The 25946-nt window shown below is 40.8% G+C and overlaps 1 protein-coding gene across 3 annotated transcripts in view; it reads right to left on the reverse strand.

The window, feature by feature from the left end:
- The window catches only part of agbl4 (AGBL carboxypeptidase 4), a 449873-nt gene that overhangs the window by 131515 nt on the left and 292412 nt on the right, over window positions 1-25946 (reverse strand). For all 3 annotated transcript variants that reach the window (XM_028588571.1, XM_028588573.1, XM_028588572.1), the window contains one exon: window positions 10290-10506. In XM_028588571.1, coding sequence (XP_028444372.1) covers window positions 10290-10506 — 217 coding nt within the window. The remainder of the gene's footprint in view (window positions 1-10289; window positions 10507-25946) is intronic.

Below are 25946 nucleotides of genomic sequence, written 5' to 3' on the forward strand. Positions count from 1 at the left end.
GCCTTCTTTTTCCTGCTTGCCAGGCAATGGAAAGCAATTACACTGTCAGAAAGGTGTATTCTGATTTATTAAAAGCCCTGAATGCTATCTGTTTTGTTCCCTCTTTGTGTCCCCCTGAGGAACTGAGTCCTGACACCCAAATGAGACGGAGTGAGTGCTCCCTGCTCACTGCTCCATCCTGGGCGTCATCTAGGAAGCCGGCGGAGTAAATATCCATTGGCAGAAGAGGGCAGATAGGCGGCTGTAACGCAGCTGCAAGGATAGGAGTAGATTTGCCAAGATGTGGGAGACACGAAAAGACAAAGAGTCAGAAAGAGAGAAAGAGATGTGTCTGCTGACGGCTGCATTGTCTCAGTCTGAAATGACATTCTTCTTACTCTTAAGTTCATAAACCAGGTCTTCAACCATCCACAGACCTCTGGTTCACAGCCCTGTAGGCCCACAGACAGCCATTTCAGAAAACTTTTCATTTGCTTAATTCCTATTCATTGAAAGGTGGGAGAGACGAGGGAAGGTGAGAAAGGGAAGAGAGACAGAGCGCTAAGCCATTAAGGTGTGAATAAGTTCCAATTTCTAAAATAAATATTATCTCTGTCTGAGTAACCCAAAATCTGTGTGCTTTTGTGCCAACATTATAATAAGGATCAACAACAGGTCAGCGCTGCGTGAACATCACACCATCACATTTAGAGAGCTTCACCTGTGTTACTTTAATCTATTTATCTCCCATATTTTGTCGATACACAGTCGGCCTGCACTGTGTAAAACTGTAAAGTTAAACACACCAGGGGCACAGACACCCGAACCAACCACACTCCCTCCCTTTCACAGTAGGCTATGCATTAACAGCCATGCCTCATACCCTCCCCACCACCTCCTAATCCTCACCACCTCTGCCTCATTACCGCGTTCTTGATCGCCAGAGAGATGGGAGAGATGGGGGATGCGTAATAAAGCATCTAGTATCCTGGGGGAACCATTGGTTGGAGATAAGAGGCCATACAGCACTATAATGTAAGGCCATAGATCATAAACCTACTTATCTTTTGCTCCCTCTGGACCAGCCCTCTTAGTCAACGGTCTGGGGCCAAAGGACAGTCACCAACCATTTTCTCATATTCCCGTGCTAGACTACACATACTTCCATGTTGGTAAGAAGAGTCTAATAGAATAAGGGTCACTCGCGAATGAAGAGATTTTTGTGAAGAAATCTGCCATGATACAATGATGACCTTTTCAATCTTTCAGGAATTTTCTCAGAGTTCTGACGTGGAGGTGCTGTAGGCAGCATTATTAGACCATGAATAGCTCTAGCTTTATTTATCCAGATACCTATTAGCTGCTGCAAATGAAAACACAAAACTTCCAGAGGCCAACAGAGAACAATTTATGATAAATGCAAAAAATAGGGAAACAAAAACACAAAGAGGTAATGCAAGGGCCCATAAAGTTAACAACAAACCACAGATAAACACAAAGAAAAACGACATCACAAGTTGAGGAAGTAAGAGAGATAGAGAGAAAATTTAAATTCCACCAGCTGATTGAGCTGTATTCCTTAAGTTGCCTTTTCTTTTCTTTTTCCTTTAAAAAATAGTTCCCCCTCTGTTTGATGTTTAGGCCACAGCGGATGCATTCATTAACAGGCTGACACTAAAGAAAAAACAACTCTGTTATCTTGAGCTGTTTACCTCTCTGCTAAAGGGAAGAGCAGTTTACTTGAGTGGTTTCAGCTGGTTTGACTGGTGAAGTGTTTGTGTCTGACTTGAATATATGGTAACAAAGCTACAAAACTATATATGTTTGAGGGGATATGTAGATAACATTTCTAATCGTCTTCTAAGCCCCCATTTGTCTCTATTAGCCTATATTTCATATGTAATCATGACAAATCGTCACATTTTGTTCAAGTTATCACGTCACAATTATTTTTTTCATAAAGTGCAGCTAAAGAAATATTAAACAAACCCATAATAAAATTCTCATGACCATTCACAACCTATTTTTTTTTTTTTTATATCTAGTTTGTTGGTTATGTTCATATTCATATTTAAAGGGGTGATAGAATGCAAAACCGAGTTTTCCTTGTCATAGTTGAATTATGACAGTTCAGTGTGTAAAATAGACATACATAGAACCTCAAAGTCCCATTGACACCTGTTTCCTATGCAAATCTCACAATTTGAAACTGCAGCTGAAAACGGGCGTATCTCAACAAAGCTCATAGTTGACGTCAACTTGGTGGCTGTACCTTATTTGGCTCTAGTCTGTACCTTTGTCACGCCCCAACATTTACATACAAACCACTGATCTGAGGCCAGCTGGTCTTCTGAATGTAGGTTGCGCAGATCTCAGAAATTTTATACATTGTTTGTCTGCTATTTCATTACTAAATTCACTTCTGAGACTTTTTGATGACTAATTGCAAATTTGGTCAGACTGTGTCGGAGTTCAGGAGCTCCACAGTCTGATGTGACAGCCGGCGGGTGCCTGCCGGGGTCACTGGCTTGCCGCCCGGCCTGTCCTCCTTCACAGACCTGCTGTGAGCTGGCTGGAGCTCTCTCAGGAGACTCGCGGACAAGAAGCGTTTAAATCCCTGTTCGTTTGTTTAAATAACTCAACACACATATCCATTATAAGATTAACTGGAACCTGTGGTTTTTCTGAGTTATAATGCTCCACAAGAGATTGTGGGCGTAACAAGCTCGCTGACCGCGCTCTCACTCACACACACTGGCCATTTAGCAGGAAGAGGGGAGGGAGAGCAGCGAGCTGCAGGCCGTGGAGCTCCGTCAGTAGTCCAGTAACCCAGAAATAGTGACTTTGCGCTGGGTATGGAGCGAGCGCCGCGGGCTGCTGGCCGTGACGGAGCTCCAGCCAGCTCACAGCGGGGACAGGCAGGCACCGGCTGTTGTCATGTCAGACTGTGGAGCTCCTGAACTCGGACACAGTCTGACCAAATTTGCAATTAGCCATCAATTTTCGTAAAACAAACCATATTTGAGCTCTACATAGTTGATTTCTCGCACATAAAAAAGTCTCAGAAGTAAATTTAGTAATGAAATAGCAGACGAACAATGTATACAATTTCTGTGCAGTGTGTGTGACGTGGTGTGCATGGAGCGGCACGGAGGGTAGGGGCTGTGTGTGTCTGTGTGCTTCAACCAACCAATCAGTGCGCAGCTCATCTAAATATTCATGAGCATAGCATAAGGCAGAAAACCTCTCGTTTCAATCCAGGCCTATTTCATAGGGTTGCATTAGGGAGCATAGAACAGCAGCCGGGCCATTTTCAGCCCAACCAACGTTACATACCCTATTAGGGGACCTTAAGGAACAGTGTGAAATACCCTATATAATCATTCTATCACCCCTTTAAATACTTCCAACTATAGGTACAGTCAATACCTTGTCTTTTATCATTATTATTTTGTCATTGTGTCAGTCTGGCACTGGGGGGAAAAGGAACCAATTGCATTATCAGTGTATTCTTAATGCATTTAGCTAAAAACTCATTTCTGGATGCAAGTCTGAAAAACAATGCAGCAATATAAGTATATAATACATAATATTTCATCGGTCTATATTGGTCAATACAATATACTTGCCCGGCATTATTCAAACATATCCGATTCAAACTCTATTCAAATATACAGGTAGTTTCAGTTAGCTTACATGCATGCACGTATGTGAAGGGGGAGACGAGAGCAACGCAGGGAGAAAATTAAGAAATATATGTGATAGTAAACAAAACGTTAGAGCTATGTTACGTCAAAAGCTACAGAAAATAAATTCTGCGTAGATCACTGTAACAATCAATTTCATTAAACACAACAAAATTCCATGACTTATCCAAAAATGTCAAGGATTTTGCTTATTCCATGACTTTTAGAGGCCTGGAAAAATTTGACCATGGGAACCCCGTACCAGTATACAGAAGCCAGTCTGGAGTTTCCTTTCACTACTGAAATACAAAGTGGATGTTCACATCCCTCATATGGTTTCACTTTTTACAGCATCACCTCATGCACATGATAAAGTGCTGATTGGCTATTCAGGTGTTGGCCTTTAATGGAGGCAGACAGTAGTTGGAGGGCTCTCTTCATTACAAAGCAATCACACAGCCATTCACAGAATAGCTCCAGTGTCAAGAACTCATCTCTCAGAGTCCGCTTTCACAAAAAGTTGGCATTAATTAGTAACTGTAATTAAAACTGGCACTTTGTCACAAAGCACGCCGTTACATTACTTGATGACAATGTATGATGTGAAAAAACCCTTGCTAAGAAGATATGCATGGTGTCAATCACTCAGTTTCAAACAAAAATGAAAATTCCCTGTGATTGAATTGTGCTGTTCCTAATTTGTTTGACAGCTCAATTATTATCTATCTATATATTTATATTATTTTAAGTTAAGTTGTGATGCAAAGTCAAAACTTATGAAATAAGAACTGTGATGATGAAACGCTCATGTCACTCATTCAGTGTACAAAATATATCTTGTTTTTGTCCAGGTGCTGAACGAAAAAAATATAGTTATGATTTTTGTCTCTCCGAGGCCTTGCAACACTGTGGAACCTTAAATATTACTATCTTTATCTTATTACATTATAAAAAGTACAAGTTTTAAGCTAAAATTGACTCATACCTAATTTTGTAATATTACCTCTGTACCTGATGAAGAGCACAAGACTTTATATTGTACTGTTTTTAATGTAATAAAAGGGAGCGTTTTACCATGTTGCGAGTTTTTGGGAGGCAGAAATCATAATAAAATCATAATAATCTCTCTTTAACATTGTTAAAATATGCAATGTCCCTTGCATATTTTGTGTTTCCTATGTTTTCTGCACCTTCATCAGTTTGCCTAGCCCGACTCCTCCACTGTGGCTGCTGACCTTCTCCTCTCTCCATAGCTGGAGTGGCTATTGATTGGATCTTGGCACACAGTGTACAAACATAGAGATAAGGAGAGAGAGGCAGCCAGGCAGATATAGCTGCAATGCCCACTCCACAAAAAAAAAAAAAAAAAAAAAAAAAAAAAACTGTTCTTCGAGACTCCACTCCCACTGAGCAGACACCCAGACATGGTACCTGAACACTGATAGCAGACAGGATTAGGTCTAAAATTCAATCACAACAGTCTAAGTAATGTTAAGTCACTGCAGCTGACAGTGACCGCTGACTCTCTTCAACACAGTACAAGTGATCTATCATAATCTTGCTTTGATTTGTCAGATTTCCAAAGGAAAAAAAAAAAGAACTGAATGGATGTGACATCTCTTCGCTGTGATTCTGAGATCAATAGTACAATAATACTTGAAGTGGGGTATGAGAAAAGAGTCACAGTATAATAGCAAGCATAGAGGCCTATTAAGTTTCATGCAGGTTAGGTCTTAGACAACCTTAAGGCGGGTCTGTGGACTGTCCACTCTCCCACCCTGAGGTTACACTTTCTTTCCATCTGGTCTACAGGCAGCGGCTGTGCTGTGTCAGAGGTGACTAAAAGTGTCATAGCCCTGCCCTCCCCCAGCGGGGCCAGCAGAAGGAAAACTCAAACTGCTGCCTCAGCAACTCCCCGGCAGACACTGTGTCCTGGTTAGAAAAAAGAAAAAAACACTTTGTCAACAGGCAAGGTGGGCAAATGAGGTGCTTTGATTCTCTGTGGCTGGGGGGACACTTGAGGAGCGTACAGAAATGAGGAAATAGTATTGTAGCAGGTCAAACGCATGTTGTCTCTTTCTCTGTGTCTGTGTGACATGGACGCCTCATGGGGAGGAGAGAGAGAGGGGTTTACTCAGATGCTGTCGGGATGGTCTACAAAAGGAAATGTTCAGACAGACAAGGACCAGAGGAACAGATGAAGGGCCATGAACCCTGCAGAGAAAAAACAGGAAGAATCCAAACCCCTCTCCTCTGGGGAATAAGAGAAATTCTTGTGGTATTTGTCTTTGTGTGTGTGTGTGTGTGTGTGTGTGTGTGTGTGTGTGTGTGTGTGTGTGTGTGTGTGTGTGTGTGTGTGTGTGTGTGTGCGTGTGCGTCCGTGTGCTGTCTACGTACAAGTATGTATGTCTATAATGTTTTTTGTGTTTAGGCATGGGTAATCACCACCAGCTAATAACCAAATTATCAATTTACAGATACAAACAAACATATATTATCTGCATACACACATAAATACACACATGACAACATGTCAATCATCTGACAATCTTTTGTCATGATTGCCCAAGTTAAGATTATAAAACGTATTCTGGTAAAAATATGTTTTAAAGCAATAGTTTGACATTTTAGAAAATGAATATTCTCTTGTCGAGAGTTAGATGAGAAATCTGGTACCACTCTCCCATTTGTCTGTTAAATATACAAGGCTAGCAGCTGGTTATCTTAGCTTAGCACAAAGACTAGAGACAGATGGAAACAACTAGCCTGGTCCCATACAATAATAAGAAAGTTCACCTACCAGCAACCACAGTATAAAGCTAAACAATCATCGCATTATATCTTGTTTGTTTAATCTATACAAAACTGTGTAAAGTGTAAAATGCCATTTTACAGGGGTTATGTTCCAGACTATATCTTACTGCTGGGAGCAGAAACTTTATAACTAATAACCTTTCCTTTAAGAAGTGATTGTTCTTGCCTGAGGACCTCAGGTAGTGCAGGTTTGATAAGGGCACAGTATATCAGAGATATAGTGTGGGTCAAGGCCATAAAGTGCTTCAAAGGCAATTAGAGAAGCTTAAAAATCTGTAAGAAGGTGGTAGGTAAAGACATTACAAGTTTTTTTTCTTCTTTCTTGGTTCTTGTTAGTAGTCTAGCTGCTTCATTCTGTACAGTTTGGAGTCAGAATTATTTTCGGATTTATTCCATTTAGGAGACCAACACTTTAATCTAAACGTAAGTAAATGAAAGCATGTATGAAGGACTTGGTGTCTCTAAAGCTCAGAAATGGACAGATTTTTTCAGTATTCTTTAGATGCCAAAAACAAGATTGGACAACCTTGCCAACATGCATTTCAAAGTTAAGATTGGAATCAAACCACACCCAGGTTTTTGACAGAAAGCTAGAGGGATTTTCAGGCTTTGCTAGATGAACAGCTGGTTATCAGCATCAGGATATTCCATATAATCTTCCAATAACCAATTATCATTCATGTTCCTTTTTCTCTCTCTGTTGGTAATCTTTGATGCCATCATGTTAGATGATCAGCAGTGAAAAACTCAAGTCAACGAAAATAGCAAGTCACCACCCACACTGTACATGTGGAATGAAAGTTAGTTTCTAGAACAACTGAAGTCCACTGTTATTGTAAAGTCCCATGGAAAGGGGTAGAAATCAGTTAGAGTGAGGGATTTGAGAATTGAGAGGCTGATCTGAAAATTATAATTAGATCCTCTTGGCTTGCCCTTTTCATTCATCCTAGAACCGTTATATCTCTCTCTCTTGTTTCTGTCCCTTTATCTGCCTCTCTCAATTAAACTGATTTCATACACAGCAACACAGCTGAAGTGAATTCATTCTGGTAAGATAATACAAAATACCTGCCTTATAAATTAGTAAACACTTCCTCGATCATAATGATGAAAAGAGCTGGAGGTAAAAATTAAAAAAGAGCCGACCTTTATTTACAGTATCGGAGTCTACCAGTGCAGGCTGGAAAGATTTGATTTTGTACAGAGGAATACATTACAGAAAACAAATTAGTCAGCAAGATAGAAGAATGCCAGTGCAAATGGCTCTGGCTCTTATTTCCATCCTTATGAGATAACTGTACCCATTAGAAGGTTAAAGCTATTGTGGTGTCCCTGCAAAGACTCTGCCTTGGAAACGGCAGCGATCCGTCTTTAAACTTTGATGCAGTCAAAAAGCTCCCTTCATCCCTTCCCCTCTGACCTGTGTGTGTGTGTGTGTGTGTGTGTGTGTGTGTGTGTGTGTGTGTAACATATGTGCATGAGATGGGGAGAGGGTAACAGCAAGAGAGGGAGCAGAGAGAGAAAGAGATATGAGAGGGTGGGGCTGGGCTGTCTGCCACCCAGGCCCAGAGAACATAAAGAGAAAAATATGGCCATAAAACCTCTCTATGACTATGAATACTAATACTGTCTCTATGAGCCAAACCAACCGAGTCTGTCCTCTCTCTGTTCCCCTCTGTCTCGCTTACAGAAATGATGTGGCTTAAAAAATAAAGCAAAAATAGTGTGCTGCACAGGCAGAACTGTAAAGCTTTGTATTTACACTATGTTGTATACATAACACAGTAGTAGTACAGATGGATAGGGGACATTAGTTAGGAGCAATGGCGAGCCATTTTATATTTTATTATGCTGTGATGTTTTCAATGCTGATTTTTATGAATTTGGCTGTTTAGTGACAACAAAGCTGTAAAAATTAACAACAGAAATGGAAAACAGACTGGTAGCACTGACAGAATGAATGAACATCACCCTTCCTAAAACCTCAGGGTACCATACACCAAACTGTGTATTTTTGTGGTTGAAATTCTCACCACACCTAAAATTATAAACCTCGTCATGTATTGGTATGGCAAGGTGCTTCACTGTTTGTATTTAGATGAGTATTTGGGATAACTAGAGTGAATCTATATATACACACACAGGTACAGTATGTACAAGTATTTAATAAACAATTCAGTGCAATAATGGGTAATAGTAATATTAATCAAGACAAATTCACAATTATTTGCATTATGTCAAAACCCATCTTATATATTTAAAAGAGACATATCATGTTCATTTTCAGGTTCATTCTTGTATTTTGGGTTTTTTCTAGAACACGTTTACATGCTTTAATGTTCAAAAAACATGTTATTTTTCTCAAACTGTATGTCTGAATATACTGTACCTGTATTCACCCTCTGTCTGAAACGCTCCATTGTAGTGACTCTCTCTTTAAGCCCTTCTCCTGAAAAGCCCAATCTTCTCTGATTGGCTTGTGAGATAAAAATGGCATACCTTTTGCAAAAGTAGTTCTCAAGCCGTGGGTGGAGATACTCAGATGGAAGGCATATTAGAATTAGCCTGCATGTGATGTAGGAAGAGGGGCTGTATCTGAGATGGCTTGTTGAATGAATCCCATGTTATATGATCTAATCATACCACAAAAACTAACTGGGTTGTCTTATTTCACAGTTTGTGCGTTGATAGGCAGATACCCAAATGTATTGTTTACATTCAGTAACTACCCCTTTTTGTACTAGTTTTTGCCCAAGCAGGATTCAAATGACCAACATAAGCACAAGGGGTACACAGGTCACGACGCGTGAATGTACTTCAGCGCTACTGTTTGTAATTTTATCTATTTGATAAAGGCCTCCCTGTTACTGCTAATGCACACTGAACATTCCCCACAGCTGCTGTGTTAGTTTAGTTTATTAGCACACTGTTAAAAATGATAAGGCTTGATACAAAGTGAAAACATTGTGCAGGGGAGGTTAGAAGCCAAGAAAAGGCTGCTTCACAATTAAATCTAAAAATTAAGGATCACATTGAATTTTCTCTGAAGCTGGTTTTGAAATATAACCGACATTAGAATATGAAATACCTTATGCCCTGGTGTTTTTTCATAATCTTTCATTGTTACTGCAGGTCGCCAGATCTTTTATATATGGAAGTATTTCTCTTTTTATTTTTTACCATATCCTTTCAATGCCATGGTTTCTAAATGTACTGTATTTTATGGTCAGGTGCACCATACAGACACTGTCTTTCATGGTGCCCCCCTTGCAGCAAGCTTTTTTACTGACAAATGTTGCAGGACAGAAGAAAAAGTCGCAATCTCTCAAGCATTTCTAATGAGTCTCCTACAATTATTTGATAAGAGCAGACAAGACTGGAGGCAACGTGTATGATACACTAGCTTCTACTACCGAGGTGAGAGCTCTGCTGATTACATACAGAGCCATTTACACACTCACACACTCTCACACACACATACACACACACACACACACACACACACACCCAGAGGCTTACACAGTCCGTCATCTCAGAGTGCAACAATCCTAATAATAACATGAGAGGCTGAAGTTATGACCGGCAGGCACACCTATACCAATCTGGGTCTCCTTATTCTGAACACACACTCACACACACGAGTGCGCATGCACACGCACACGCACACGCACACGCACACACTACAACTTACAACACTTCCACCCCTTATCTTCACCACCATTCAACTTCTCTGCTCCAGCCAAAACCACTACCACCCCACACACACTTTCTTCTCCACCTGCCCACAGCACTTCCCACCTCCCTACTCACCACACTGAGACCTAGTTGCTCCCTCTGCAGGTAGGGCAGGTTCCTGCGCTCCAGGCTTGCCAGGTAGTGCTGCAGTCTGGAGTAGGTGTAGGGATAGCAGTAGGCAAACTGGTATACATCGTCCTCTTGGTCGAAACAGAAGGCAAAGGACATGACATAGTTGCGCCGGTGGTCAGGACAACGGTAGTAGTACACGTTTTTGGCAGGAAGCCTCTGCCTGCAACAGCAAAAGACAAACACAATATAGAGAAATTAGGGAGGTCATTTACAGGACAGGTCTTTAAATTTAAAGACATGAGGTCTCGAAGGGTTACGACTGCATCAGATGAAGATATGAGGAACGATGAGAGCACAGCACATTTGCAAGAGAAGGAAAAAAGAGCAGAAAGTGTAAAGATAGATAGAAACTGACTCATGAGTTACTGATAAAGAGTTGAGAAATCATAACACAGAAGTTGCATCAGCTTGTCAGCTGAGATGTTGAGTTCAGCTGAGTTCAGCTAAAAGAACTGAAGGAAGTAAGGAGATGTCACCTGATAATCAAGGTGCTGGGGAAGTCTGAGAGGTTCTCAATTTATGAGGGGTGACAAACCAACACATAGATTTGATTTTGTTTTTGTTTAGTTCATATGCTCACACAACAATTCTCTAATAAATTATCATCTGATCTAAAACAAACAATTTCTGATCATTAATCACCACTTGGTGATTCATTATTTGTCACATAAAGACCACCGTTTATTGTTTAATGCAAAGCCAGGAAGAATAAACGTATTGTAAACGTAACCGATAAAAATGAATGTGAACAATACAAAACAATGAAATTTAATGACAAAGAATGATATATTGTCAACTAACTTCAAAGGTAAATTGACTAAATTATTAGAGTTGTTTAGCATTTTATTGGAGTTTTGTTTTGGGCAAATACAGTCTAAATACTGAAAGTAATACTGAAAGTAGGCACAACCACTGTAAGTAAGCTACAAATGACTTGCTGTGAATATTAAAACAGCAGACCAAAGATCACTCATAAAACAATAATCAACCCTAATACCAATTTTGTTTTCCATTCATTGATCTCCAAAAACAGGAGAGCTTACCTTTGGAAGAGAATTTGGTATTACAGTTTGTGTGTGTGAGCATCAAACGTTTTAAGCTTTGCACTTTAAATTCAGCAATTCCCGCGTTAACACAAGTTATTTTAATTATGACTATGACTCTATTTTTTTCTGTGTAATTAAGAATTGCAGTCTGAGCGAAAAGCAGAAAATGTGATTTCTTTTTTTGTTCAAGTTGTGTTTTGAGCAATTATATCGCGTGAGGGATGGGTAAGCACCTAATCTGTGTATGTCTGTGTATGTCATGTTTCCTGTTGTGTGGAACGCTGCACGGCGTTTGTAATGTGCTGCATGTTTAATCTTGTGTCTTTTATGTCTTCTTCGTTGTGTGCTTTGCTGAATTGTGTGTTGCATGTTGCATGCTGGGCCCAGGGCAAAAAAAAAGCTGACGGGCAATCGATGGGGTACGGGACAGTACTGCTGCAGTCTACAGAACTTCTCTGCTTACTCAACATGTTTTCTTTTCACACTTTTCACTCATCTATCTTCATCTTCCTCTCTTTCCTCGCTCAGCCCTTACCACTGAGACATGGTCAGAGGGAGGTTATGTGCATGCAAGTGACTCTCTCTGCCTTCTTTCTTTCTTCCTTTTTTCTATCTTTCCTATTTCCTGTCTCTCTCCGAATCTCTCTCGTCTTGTCCTGTCAGTTACTGACTCCGCCTTGACAGGTACGTGAAGACGACCAAGCATGGGGAACAACCGTGCTGCCATAGGAGCTCTGGCAGACACTCTTAGAGAGGAGGATAAAAGGAGGAAGAAGATGAGGATGATGAGTGACTGGTGGGTTTGGGGTGTTGGGAGCAGGGAGAAAGGTGGAATAAGGAGATAAGGGAAAGATGAGAGTGCAGGGCGATGGCAGATCTGGGCCTGATACAAAGATATATGGGAAAGGGTGGCGGCTAGCAGCGTAGCGGCTCTGTGATGGTTGGGCTGGCTAGTGAGCTAGCGTCTCTGGCAACAGATCAGATGAAGATGCTATCGGGGCTGTGATAGGAACAGGTCCTGATAATCAACAAACAGGACAGACTGCTTTGCGCCAACTCTGACGGAGTGAACTTCTCTCTCTGACTCACCTCTGAGGAGGGAGGACAGGAAGGAGACGCCTAAGAGTTTTATGTGTTTGCTCAGACACCTAATACATAAAGTTTGGTGAAGGCCCTGCATAGAAATGCATAGTGAACACACTTGCATGCATTTTCAAACACTTGAAGATGTCCCTGCAGGTACCTAGTAAAACAAAAAGCTAAATCACTCAGCCTCCCTCAGACAGAGGGGAAGAAGGGAGAGAAAGGCAGGGCTGATTATTCCTTCAGAGGAGGAGACAATGTATCTGCATGTGGCTATCTCAGCAGAATACTAATGCAGCCAGTGGCTAGTTATACCACACCCAGCCTTCCCACTGGAGCCAGATTACAGCCTTGTCTTACAGCCTGTAAAGATGGACAAAGAAATAGAAGAAGAAAAAAACAATAAAAATGTTTAATCTTGGAAAAAATGAGAGCACATTTTAGAACATGAATATTATTCATATAAGACCGCATGGGTTTGAAGTAGAGCGTACTGTGAATAAAACTGAGCGGCAAGGACAAAATAAACCTCCACAGGACACACCAAATCCACACATACTGGTGCATTACTTTGGTGCCAGCCCTCCAAGGTGCAGGTTAATTAAAATAAGATGACACCTCACCTCTTTCCATATTTCCCTGTTTGGCTCTGCCCATCCATGCAATCCCACTTCTCTTTCTCTCTTACTGGGCAGGGTGTGACCTTGCCGGAGACTGGAAAAGTCCGGGCTATTGATTTTAATTACTGCTGCTTGTCCCGTCACAGCATTATAGTTATAGGCCAGAAAAAAAATAGCTCTGTGACTTCTTATGGAGAGAGACTGCCTGGAAGGCCTGAACGTCAGGCTAAGGGGAAAAGGAACGCACATACATATGACAAAATGCACAAAATCTTCAGTACATTCTTCAGTCCCTTTGGTTTTTTATCTAAGCGGTGACTGCTCCTGCTCGGCAACTGGCAATTTGTTTTATCTAAATGGTACCTCCCTGTGCCTCTGCCCTGCCCATCTCTTGACGTGGTACAGCACCGTCGCTCCCAAACAGAATTATCACTGTGTGGGATGAGGGGGAAAAAATGGAGAAGCTTCCCCCAAATGATAACACACTCACACATGGTTTTACAATTCAGTGATTACAGAGACACAGGAACACACACACACACACACACACACACACACACACACACACACACACACACACACACACACACACACACACACACACACACACACACAAATAGGAATATACAAAGAGTCACACACCAAACTGTGTGTGAGCTACATCAAGGTCATATCTTTGACAGCGAGCTGTGGGACAAGTTAACTGCCAGAGCGTCTCATCACAGCCCTACGGAATGAAGGGAAGGAAACAGAGCAAAGAGAAATAGAGGGACTGAAACACTAGACAAAGGCAGAGAATGGCTGACAAATAGACAAAAAGAAAGACCAGTAAAGAGACAAAGTCAGAGAGAAAGAGACAAAAAAGGGGAAAATGAAAAGGGAGAGGGTTTCATAGAGCTACTGTGGCAGGCAGCCTTTAGCGAGATGTCACTTTGCTTTCTGGGGCTTTTCTACTTCTGAACCATTGGTAGCTACAAACTCCCGCTCTGATTTTGATGGCACCGGCGTCTCTCTGAAGTTTCGAGATGAAGGCTTATAAATTGGTAGCTTTCATACGGGCGACATCTTGTCTATATTTTCAAATCAATCAAGCGTAGAGGACACGCCAATCACCGCTGCTCTGAGCACTCTCAAAGACAAAACGCACAGGACAAAACTCACTAGGCCTGGACGCTCGCATGCACGCACACACACACACACAGACACACAGACACACACACACACACACTCCCTTTCTTTTTTTATCTTACTGTTGTCTCTTTCGGCTTGTCAAATGTTCATCCTGTCAACTGTTAGGAAGGTTAAATGTCTTCCAACATGCCTGTACAGCTGTCAAGCGCTGCAGATCCCCACCAGCTCATTTAAAGCTAATAGTTAGTCCATTTGGCAAACATTTCACATTGAATGACATATTTCTTTACCCCCTCTGTGTTACTATGCCAATAATTGAAGAGCCAATATTTCTTGGCACTCTAAAATGATGCCAGATGTTAGATAGGCTCATTGTTTTTAAAACACGGCCCCATGTTCTTGTTTTGCATACTAAGTCAAGCAGAAAACAGTTTCTGAATCATTTGAGGAGTGTCAAACGTGTGGCTATGTATATTCATGTTTGAGGAAGTGAGCATGTGTGTAAACATGACGGGATATATATTCTTGAGGCATCTACTATGTTTTTTGGATGCAAATCAAGTTGCAACAAAGCTTTCCTGGAGACACTGTTACTAGGCAACCTGTGCTTGCTTTGTAATTTGGTTGGCCTGCTGTATATTGTATGTGGTGGCACAGTATGAGGGTGAGGCTTTACGAGAATATGTCCTTCGATTGGGACTAAAGAGCATCGGAGGAAGTCGTAGCTTTTGATTCGGCCTCTCAAGTGTGGCAGTGCTGCTGAGGAGCAACTTAGTGTAACTTTCATTTTCACCGTTTTCATAGAGTTAATCATAACTTTCTGCGGTCTTGAAGATGAACATTACGACCAGGGCTGATGATGTTAAAAAAGCCTGGATTAATGCCACCGGTAGGGTCTTCTGGCTAGCAGCAGTACATTTTTGCAGGAAGCAATAACACTCGTGAATTATGGACATTCCTGTAACAAGAGAGCTGAGAGTCGCACCCCTGTGGAGACAACAGGCCGTTAGCAGCCTCCTCAGGTCAGAAACAGCCCTCTGATGAGGCTGAAACACGACAGAATAAGACATTTTCACCTGATGGACACATCAAAACACCCAGGAGGTGTACTCTCATCACGTCGCCTTTTACACCGCTTTCTGTTGGTAGCATTGTAAAAACCTGTTACATCTCAACTCCTCCATGTTTGTTCTGATAATAACATAGATATATTGATTACTAGTCAATTTATTTGTGAAATAATCCCAAGTTTGGCAGCTTTTAGACCTTAATGAAATTCAAGGTGAGTTAGCCGAATCAAGTCGGTCAATATCAGATCACACACACAGCGCTAGGCCTGAGATCAGATTATGCAGCGGATTTAGACGTGAAGTTATTTCCATAAAATCCTGAAAGCAGTCATAAATCTTACACTCTCATCTGAATAAAACACATTCGTTGTTTATAGTAGTAACCCAGTTTGTTCAGCTGATATGTTTAATACAGAGGGAGTGGTTGTGTGGCTGTTTGTCCTTGTCTGTACAAATTCATCTCTTTCAGTAATTCATCTGTTTTTCATGTCTCCCTTTCCCCCTATCTACTTCTCAGTACCTTCTACTTCGTGCCTGCAATTTAATTTTTTTAACTTTCTGGCTTTTTTTTTTTTTTTTTTTTTTTTTTTTTTTTTAAATACATACCGTATTTAATTGTCACAGGAATACTTTCAGGACTCTTAGACTCTGACCCTCAATTCTATGTCATTTTGGTGATCTAGACACACAAGAGTAAAAACCAAACTCTTGTCATGTTTTTTTATTTAACTTCTATTTAGCAAGGGAAGACACATTGAGACCGAGGTATCATTTTCGATGGTGCCCTGGTTGCATATCATACATACAATCATTTTAAATGTCTGCAATGTAAATATGACTGTGGGCTCCAGCAATCGCCTCAATCTCAAACTCCTAATCTGATCCACTCGGAATCTGCGAGAGATGTACAACACTCATACATTCACATGGGACACTTTTATCACCCCTGAGGGGGCACACAGAGATGAAAACACTGGAGGATTTACTGCTGCTCTAACTCATGTACACTGAGATAGTGGCCATGAGAAAAATATATAAAGAATATATATTTATTTTCAGTTCTTATTTGATTTAATCTCATCATTAAGTTTTCAGAGCAGTTTTTAATTTGTCATCTTAAGACTTCTGCCTGATCATTTCCTAAATATCTGATATAAGAAGTTCCTCAGGGTTTTTATTTACAACTGCACAATATCCTTTTTTTCCCATTTCCTAACTAAATGAAAACCAATGAAATTAACTTAAAATGAAACCCTGAGTTTTTTTTTCAATGTTCTTTTAAATACAAGGAAATACATAACTTCACTACTGAGCAGTGTAACAGTGCCTGGATGGACCAGTAGAGGGCCTGTTGAGGTCTAAAAGTAGAGAACTCAAAGAGAGAAAGAGAGAGGGACAAACACTAAAGTGCACAATAACTACTTTGTTCTGTGAAATGTGTCTTCTTTCCAATACGCACACTACACAAACAGAAATATGACTCCTGAGGGAAAAATCACCTGCCGAATGCAGCTTGGTTGTAAAAGCAGAAAAACTGTCAAGCAAACACATTTATCTGAGTCATATAATTTCATAATTAGATGGAAAAAATATATGATTTTGATGTATAACCCGTTTTAAGAGAGAGTATGAGACAATTTGGAGTCATCTCTCAGGTATAACCTTACAAAAACACTGTAACAGACTGTAATCTTTTCCGAATCCATCAATCCTCAAATGCAGTTAAAAAGTAAAACGTGCCCCATACATATCCTAAAGGGGTCTCGGCTAGATTGAGCATGCTGGGCCTGCAAGTAGCTAGCTCCCCTGCGTCTTGTGGGGCAGCAGAGCAATTAGCAGAAAGCAGATGATCACTGTACCCTCGCCACTGTGGCGCCACTGGTCCCCTATGGGGCAACAGGGCAGGTGCACATTTGTCTGGAATAATGGGGGGTACAGAGGAAATACACACAAGCAACCACTATAAAAAAATCAAGCACACATACACACTTATCTAATAAAATGATGATGTCAGTTTTAAGTCCCGGGTGAGTGGTGGGAGGAGAGGAGTGGGCTTGTGTGTGTGTGTGTGTGTGTGTGTGTGTGTGTGTGTGTGTGTGTGTGTGTGTGTGTGAGAGAGAGAGAGAGAGAGAGAGAGAAGGGAGAGAGAAGAGACCATCCATCTATAATTGTGTGATGCAGCATTTCCTAGAGTGCAACATTATACTCCCATCACATTATCTACGTGTGTGTGCGTGTGTTCAAGTGTGTGTGTGTGTGTGTGTGTGTGTATGGTGTCTATGAGTGTGGACCGAATAGACAGACTGGCGCCAGACTAAGTCATAATAATAATATGACCAGACACATGTACAGACAAAGACAAAAGAAACCACATACACACACTCTCCAAAATATATGATGTGCATATGTTTGCACAGTAGGTTAGTGATCATGTGATGGTACAGTGGATGTAACTCTATTTGTAAGAGTCCTGGCTATTAGTGTTGTTCTCTATACCGTAGCAGAAGGAATGACTAGGCCTGACCAAGCCCACTGACTTTCTTTCACTTTTTTCATTCTTATCTGACGAATGATCAAACTCAAAGTTCAATATCAGTTTCAGCATTTGTCAGAAACATGTCACAAGCTACAGCCACTGTGGCTATTGTATATTGTTATACTCTTGCTGAACTGTTTTAATTACACATATACATGATTTGTTTTAGCAAATTAAGTCATCACTGTAAAGATGACTGAAAAATGTGACATAGTTGAAATTATACACACTGATCTCACTGTGTCTGACTCACACACAGAGACAAGCCGGTAACAGAGAGACAAGTGATCTGAGATCTCATGCATCAGCTTCACCACTCGTGTATCCCTATTTGTGTGTGTGTGTGTGTGTGTGTGTGTGTGTGTGTGTGTGTGTGTGTGTGTGTGTGTGTGTGTGTGTGTGTGTGTGTGTGTGTGTGTGTGTGTAAGGAATAGGGTCACACAGAGTGATGAGCTCATTCTCTCTGGAAATTTACTCACTGGAAGGCAATGCAACACACATGGTACATTCTGAAATCACTTTTTATTAAATTCCACATAGAGATGAGCTCACCTCCTGTAGTCCATTATACTGATCAGAATGACTTACTGCTGTGGGAAAATAACCAACAGCTTGAATAATACAATGATGAGCAAAATAAATAATAAATTATCCGTTAGTCACAATCAGGGTTGTTGATTCTGCAATAATGGTTCATTTGCACAACCTAGGCATGTTAAAACAAATGCAATAATTTCCCATATCACAGAGGTCCTGTGATGTTATTATTTTTACAATAAAGCTTATACTGTTCATGTCAACATTGTTACTGTATTTAAACGTTTGACTGACAAATGAAAAGAAAAACATCTGTATTAATTTGTTTAGCTGCTATTCACATGGCGTGTTTATACAGCAGGTACTTAATAAGAAAACACGGCATGCTATAACATTATTAGCATAAGTATATGGACAGTAGATATTGTCTAAACAGATTTGCATTAGATGATGTTAAAAGATATATGTATATTTATAGAAATCTCTATAATTTGTACAGTAGAGCAGGAGAAAATAGAGTTACATACTGTAATACTAAAAGTGGCCAGGTAGTGAGAAACAAATGAAGAACAGAAATACTTGAAGGCTTTAGAATTAACTTTTTCACAGAGCACGCTCTGAGGTATGTTCAGAGGTTTCACCTTTTCTACTGTGAATATTTTCCAAAACAGTCTGCACGTAAGATGACATTTGCTGTTCCGATCAATTATTTTCTTCAACGTTTAATCTAATGTTTACGTTATCAGGAAATCAATTTTTCAAGTTTTAAGTCGTAAACAGCAATTTCATTTTTTACTTCATAAATGAGTGCTTATCAAAATTTCACCATGACTGATGCATCTTTGGTAGATGGCCTGACACATGAGGACACTTTGAGGCCACAGTAGTGATGCCACACCACAAACGCTTATTGAGTGATCAGCACACAAAACCCATGTTGTGTCTGTGTCAGTAGAATTATACTCATCTCCTCCCACTCCTCCCTCGTCCTTCCATCGTGCCTCAGTGTCCCCCCCCCTTCTCTCTCTCTCCCCATATTCCCTGAGGGCCCTGCTGGCCTCTGCACAAAGATGCCAGCCTGTCTACCCGCATTTCCCTTGGCACAGCAGTGGCAGCTGGGGGCCTGGCTGCCCTGTCTGCCTCCATACTCACTGGTATATCACACACACACACACACACACACACACACAAAGTTCACAGCTTGCAGCCAGACTGGTGTCACCATGTGTGTGCCAGGGGTATCAGCACCCACAGGAGGGGAAGGATGGGGGGAAGGTGGGAGGAGAAGGAACAGGGTGGATGGGCACTTGGGTTCTCAGTCAGCCAGATGCTGCCAATTAACTTCTCCGGCCGCCACGGGGCTGTAGGGGACAGTCTGGCACCTGTACCATCCAACTCCGCCCCACACACACACACTTTCTTGAGGCTGATGGTACTGTAGTAGTAGCTTGTGTGGGAGATGAGTGCCACATGTTGCCTCAGAGCTTGGGAGACAAACATACACCTGTATTGTTGACTCTCCTGACCTTTGCCTAAATTCTCTTCTCTTCTTTTTTTCTTCCCTCCATCAGTATCAACAGGTTTGCAGATGCACACGTCAATGTACAGTATGTATTGATACACGTCTGCAAACACAGGGACAGCTGCGAGGGAGTGAACGTGTCCTCCGACATGTGAATATGAACCTGGGATAAAAGCCTTTCTCCTCTCACGTATATATATATATATATATATATATATATATATATATATATACATACATACGTGTGTGTGTGTGTGTGTGTGTGTGTGTGTGTGTGTGTGTGTGTCCGGGTGTGCTTGCTGTCAGGCTGTGTTGGTGATTATACTAGACAGAATGAATTACAGGCTATTACAGAAGAGAGCCTGTGGCTGCAGCAGCCAGAACTGCACTGCCCTTAAAGGCTTATGGCTCTCAAAAAGCCAGCCTATTATTTCCACCACAGCACACAGCTGCATGCTGAACGTCAAAGATATAAATATAGAAAACAAGCAGGAATCTACATTATTATATAGTATTTGTATTTTATAGTTTAATTTAAAAGCAAAGTACTTTCTATTTAGGTGAAAAAAATAAGCAAATCAGGCGTGCCATTTGCCTGCAGCATAGGAGACTGCCATTCACGCTGGACCATTTATTGATATTTTGTAAACCCCATGAACATATATAGAGAGGATAAAACATGAACACCTTGACAAGGCTGAGGATATTCTATATTGTTCCTATTGTCAACAAATCACGTCGAAAAGACAAAACCAACAATGAATAGATCCTTCTAACAAATATGGCCTGTATGTTTTTTTTCCTATGTACCATAGAGCTCCATTGTTATCCAAAAAACTATTAAAAACACATCAGTGAGCCACACACTGCACTGGAGGAAATTTTCCTTAATTAGCATGAACATACACACTGTAGTTGTTTTTGAGTCAAACCCATATACACCATTTTGCTGCTTTAAAATCTCACTAGAGCACCAAATGTGTATTGATCCGTGTCTGAAAATAGTCCCCTAAAGATGCACTATTTATTCCTGTTTGAGTAACAGTCATAAAAAACTAGTGCCCAGCTGTTTAGTAAGTATTGACTCACTTACTGACTTATTCGTATGAAATAATAGTAGGTAAGTATTGAGACACATTAACATACTGTTATTGGTATTTTCATGGGATTTGTTGCCAATAACAAAAATATAGAAGAACATCAGTCTCATCCTTTAAAATCTAATACGTTTGTATAATCCTATACAACAACACCAAAAACTATGGATTTCCGACAGTCTAAACACAAAATCATATATTATACAAAGGTAGTATTTGTTGCAATGATACTACACTTAATTGTATTAGATTTATTAGATTTAACCACCCCTGCTGTACAATTAATCTAGTGTGTGGTTTGCCAAATATGAAATGGTTTTCTGAGCAAGGAAGCAGCTTTTAACTGACCTAATATGCCAAAATAAAATGTTATAGTTTCACAAAATAGTAAACTATCATGAAAATGCCAAAGGCTCAAATATGTAGTTACATTTCTACAGATGGTATCAAAACAGATATTTTCATCTGTAGCAGTAACATCAGTTAAGAGTGAATTTTAGCCAATGTGAGATGGAAAACAGGAAACTTCTGCTTGTCTTGCTTTCATTTAAATGAAGGCATGATGAGTACTTAAAGCCATTATATCTGAATAGAATGTGTCACACATAGCGCTGCAATGTTCTATCATAACGTTGATCATTGAATGAGGAATGAGGAATGTCAGCCTACCTCACGTTCACCTACGTCTCTGTTCATAAAAGTATTTCTCCAAACTCATTAAAGTAGTCAAACTCTACCTTTGTGTTATTCAAAAGGGCAATAATTGGTTTAGTGAGGTGTAATAATGTTACTATATCAACAAATTCGAAAAAAACAAAAAACAACAACAATGGCCTCATCATACTCCCACTCCCACACACACCCACCCAATCCACCCACCCACCCACACACACACACACACACACAAGCCTGTCCATCAGAAGATCTTGTTCCCTCGCTCTTCTGAGTGACAGATGACTTGTCACAGAGCTAAACGGGAGAATATTTAACTGCAGATTGAAAGAGGAGGAAAATGAGAGATGGGGAATAGAGAAAAAAAGAGAAATTGCTCCATTACACCAGAGAGGTAAATCATTCGATGTGCTGGAGATCACAGAATGGCACTTGCATTTACACACGTTTACATGGGCACATGTATGAACATAATTCACCCTCTCCGTCTGTGTTGCTACACTTGTTCTCTCTCTGTTTCACACACATGCTAAAGTACTCACATATATATATATGCACAAACACACACACAGACACAGACACACACGCATATAGAGCATCAGAATCCAAGCATGAGAAAAGCTGAGAGGCTGGATCAATGTTGGGCTCTGGTGATTAGCCTTAATTGAGGAGAAAGAGCTATGGGAACAAAGAAACATTATGACCTTTTCCCTATCTGCGCAGACCGCACGCTAATAAGACACATTCACATAATACCATACTGACCAGAATCGTCTAACTACATGAAAAAGCACCTTCTCATAGGGAACAGTATGCAAATGACTGGCACAGAGAGAAAAACAAACCCCACGGATAATTGACTATCCTTGCCATGTTTTTGTGCGTGAATGTCAATTTTCACTCTCCTGTCGAGAGCATGCTGATTATTCTATCAGACAAAAAGATTGGCAGTGTTTCACATCCTGGTGCTATGGAATGGCCTGTCTGGCTTTCTGTCTCTCAGGCTCTCTTATTTCCCTCTCTTCCCACATCCTCTCTGTCTCTCTCTTTGTGCGTGTCGGATTCTGACTGAGTCAAATACCACTTGTCAGGAGAGCGCTTTTTGGACTGACATGAGATAAGAACAGATCAACTAGACAGTTATATGTTATTCCTCACTGCTGTTGGACTGGGAAATAAGCCTGCGATGTACAAGTAGTGTGTTGACCAGTGGCCATAATAATAGTAAGGTCTGTGTTTTAGAATGACAGAACTACTACAGACACCAAACACGTGGACAATTACATACATTTCAGGTACACAAATCATGTATATAGCTATGTCACTGAAAGTACAGTTATGGTTAATGTTATTAGCATTAATGCAAAGTATGTTTTTTGACTCATGCAAAAGTGAATCCATTTTCACTACACTCAGGCTAATTAGGTTGTAAGTTGGTTGGAGCTTACGGTTTGTGTTTGCTGTGGAGACCAAAACCCCATATACTAAGTACAGTGAGTACAGTACAGTAATCACACCAAGACTAGTAATCCTGTTTGTGCTGCATGCTTTTTCAGAAGGGACAAAGCACATGGTCAGAAGTGCAACAACCCTGAACTTGTCATAGAGGTGTGTTCTTTTCATTTCAAACAGATTTATGGTAGAGTTTTTAAGTCTTTACGTTGTTCTGTTGTAACAGAAGCAGCTAAACTAAGAGCAAAGTGCCAATCAAGCACACACCCACACAGTCCTGAGAAGAGCTCTATTTGTGTTCACATAATGGTGGAGCAGCTGGAACCGGGCTCTCTTCAAAAGACACTGGCAGCTTGGATTCATATAAAGGCTTGATCATTGTAAAGGTTGATGGTTTTCTCATCTTTATCATGATAACAACTAAAGAAACCACGGTCTTTGCAAATACTCATGTAGACAAATGTGAACTCCTCTGGGAAAATAGTTAAGTATATTGATGAAATCTAATTGCAGCTCTTTGACAATGCAGATACTGTAATAACAGACAAATTTGATGGAAGGAAATCAGGCTGCCTGTAGTTTTTTTAACTACTCTGAGAACCGTTAGTGTGACTTGAAATGTGAATTTGTTCAAATATCTTAAAGAAATACACACAACACAAAAGGGCAATCGTACCACTGTTTCTGTTCTTACAGTGTTTCCCACAGATTAGAAAGCAATTTGTGACGGGGGTATTTTCCTAACAATCAAAATCAAAAACTGAGGAGGACACACTGTTGGATGCAGTCCTCCTCTCCTACTTCAATGCCTAACGAATCTATCTCTTTCTCTCCCTGACCCTGTCTTTCACTGGTTGAAGCCTGAAAATATTGTAAAAAAATTAAAAACATAACTAATTACACTGGCCGGACTGTTGAGCTCTGTTTCAGACTGATACCTACAGTGTAAGAGTAAAAAATGACATAACATTATTTATAATACATTTATTTGATTCACAGCTGCTACACAGTGTTTTGACCTCGACAACCCAACTGCATTTTACGGCAAACTTGCGACTAGTTAACTTTCTAAAGCAGGCGCAATCGCTTGTTTGTTAAGAGTCGGGTCGGGACTCCAACAATAACACACTGACAACATTGTATTCAGAATATAAAATATTTTTATAGCACTTTTGAATGCGTGATTGTATAAAGGTGTTCACAAGATAGATACCAGCCTTTCATGAACTTTTGAATTTCGCCAGCTGTCTTCTCTCCTTGATGGAGACAGATGCTGTGTGCACGGTGGGCTCGATGGTGTTTTAAGCCTCCAACGTTGCCTTCCAAGCAGCTAACCCTCACCTTAACCCTAAACATAACCACTGCCGCGCTGCCTGGAAGGCGACGTTGGGGGGCTAAAAACACCAAACACCGCACGGTGGGAGGAGCTGTGTGTGTGTGTGTGTTCGTGTGTGTATGTGAGTGAGACACAAGTGACAGAGAGACGGAGGACAGCAGGGAAAGGAAATGCAGCTGAACGTGTTTTAACTGACACAGGACTACAGCTGTGGTGTTGTGCTGCTGATGTGCGCCACTTTCAAGACACGGCCGGTGTAGACAAACTTCCTATCAAGGGCAAAAGAGCAAGCATCCTTAAAAACAACAACTGCGAAACTAGTATAGTGTCTCCTTTTTAAAAGATCTGAAAGACCATTGCATATTATGGTATGGCTAAGCTGTAGTTGATTGGGAAAATAACATCAAGCTAGAGGTAGGTTGAGATTGTTTGGAAATGTTTGGGGAAAAAAAGAAAAAATGCTTGAGATAATTCTGGCTTTATATTGTAGTGTTACTCTGAATGTCATAATCTGTGCAAGTTTAGATGAATGCCAATCCGTATTACAGCATAAAAGTGAAATATTGTAGCCAATTACTGATGTCAGACGCCGGTGGTGTGAGGGCTTTCCTCGTGAGTACAAAAACACAGCATCAAAACTTTTTCACCATCACACATAGAAATCTCGATCACGCAAAAAACTAGTGCTTGAATGCAACATTACTTTAAGGCTCATTTCAGTATAGAACCTATTGAAGGTGGTGGCTTATTAAAAAAAAGCACAAGGGCAGAGGCTGAATTGATACTCTTTGAAGATGAGATTCCCCAGAAATTGGTTCTTGCTTTAATCAAATGGTGCCTCTGAGAAATGGAAAGAGTTAATGTGAATACAGTCCCTCAGCCCCCCACACACACACACACACACAGCGATTATCACCAAAGGTACGTACGCCTGCTTGTAGCTGTTCCCACAGGGAAACTAGCTGTACAGCTTCTCCACTCTCATTTTTCATTGTCTGCTTATGATGCCCCATGTGTGCACACTGACTTTCATTTAACCCCTCACAACACACCCAAACACACACACTCACATGCATATATGATGCCGACCCCCCCCACCCCCACCCTGTCTCCATCTCTTCTTCTCTCAAACCTACACACACATACGCAAACGGCTTCTCCCTGCACTTTCATTGCAGTGGCAAAAAGGCGGTATAGGCGTGTCCCCCCACATGCTGCAGCCACACAGTGAGGCTGCTCTTTCCCTAGTCAGACATACGTGGCTCTAAGACACAAGAGAACTAAAGGATTATAACATCCAGGGTTGGGGGTCAATACAGCCGAGTCGGTAAATTCAAACAATATATATAAAATGGTCGTGTTGGAACATTTCATTTCTTTTTTTTTTGTGCAAAAATGCCCCAAGGTGAAAGAAACGTTTTCACTTGCCTGGAGAAAGTGCAGGGTCACCTGCAGAAGAGCACCCATGAGGCTAGTAGGGATTCATGGTCTTGCTCAA

The sequence above is a fragment of the Perca flavescens genome, chromosome 9, assembly GCF_004354835.1.
Source record: "Perca flavescens isolate YP-PL-M2 chromosome 9, PFLA_1.0, whole genome shotgun sequence".
Taxonomy (NCBI): Eukaryota; Metazoa; Chordata; class Actinopteri; order Perciformes; family Percidae; genus Perca; species Perca flavescens.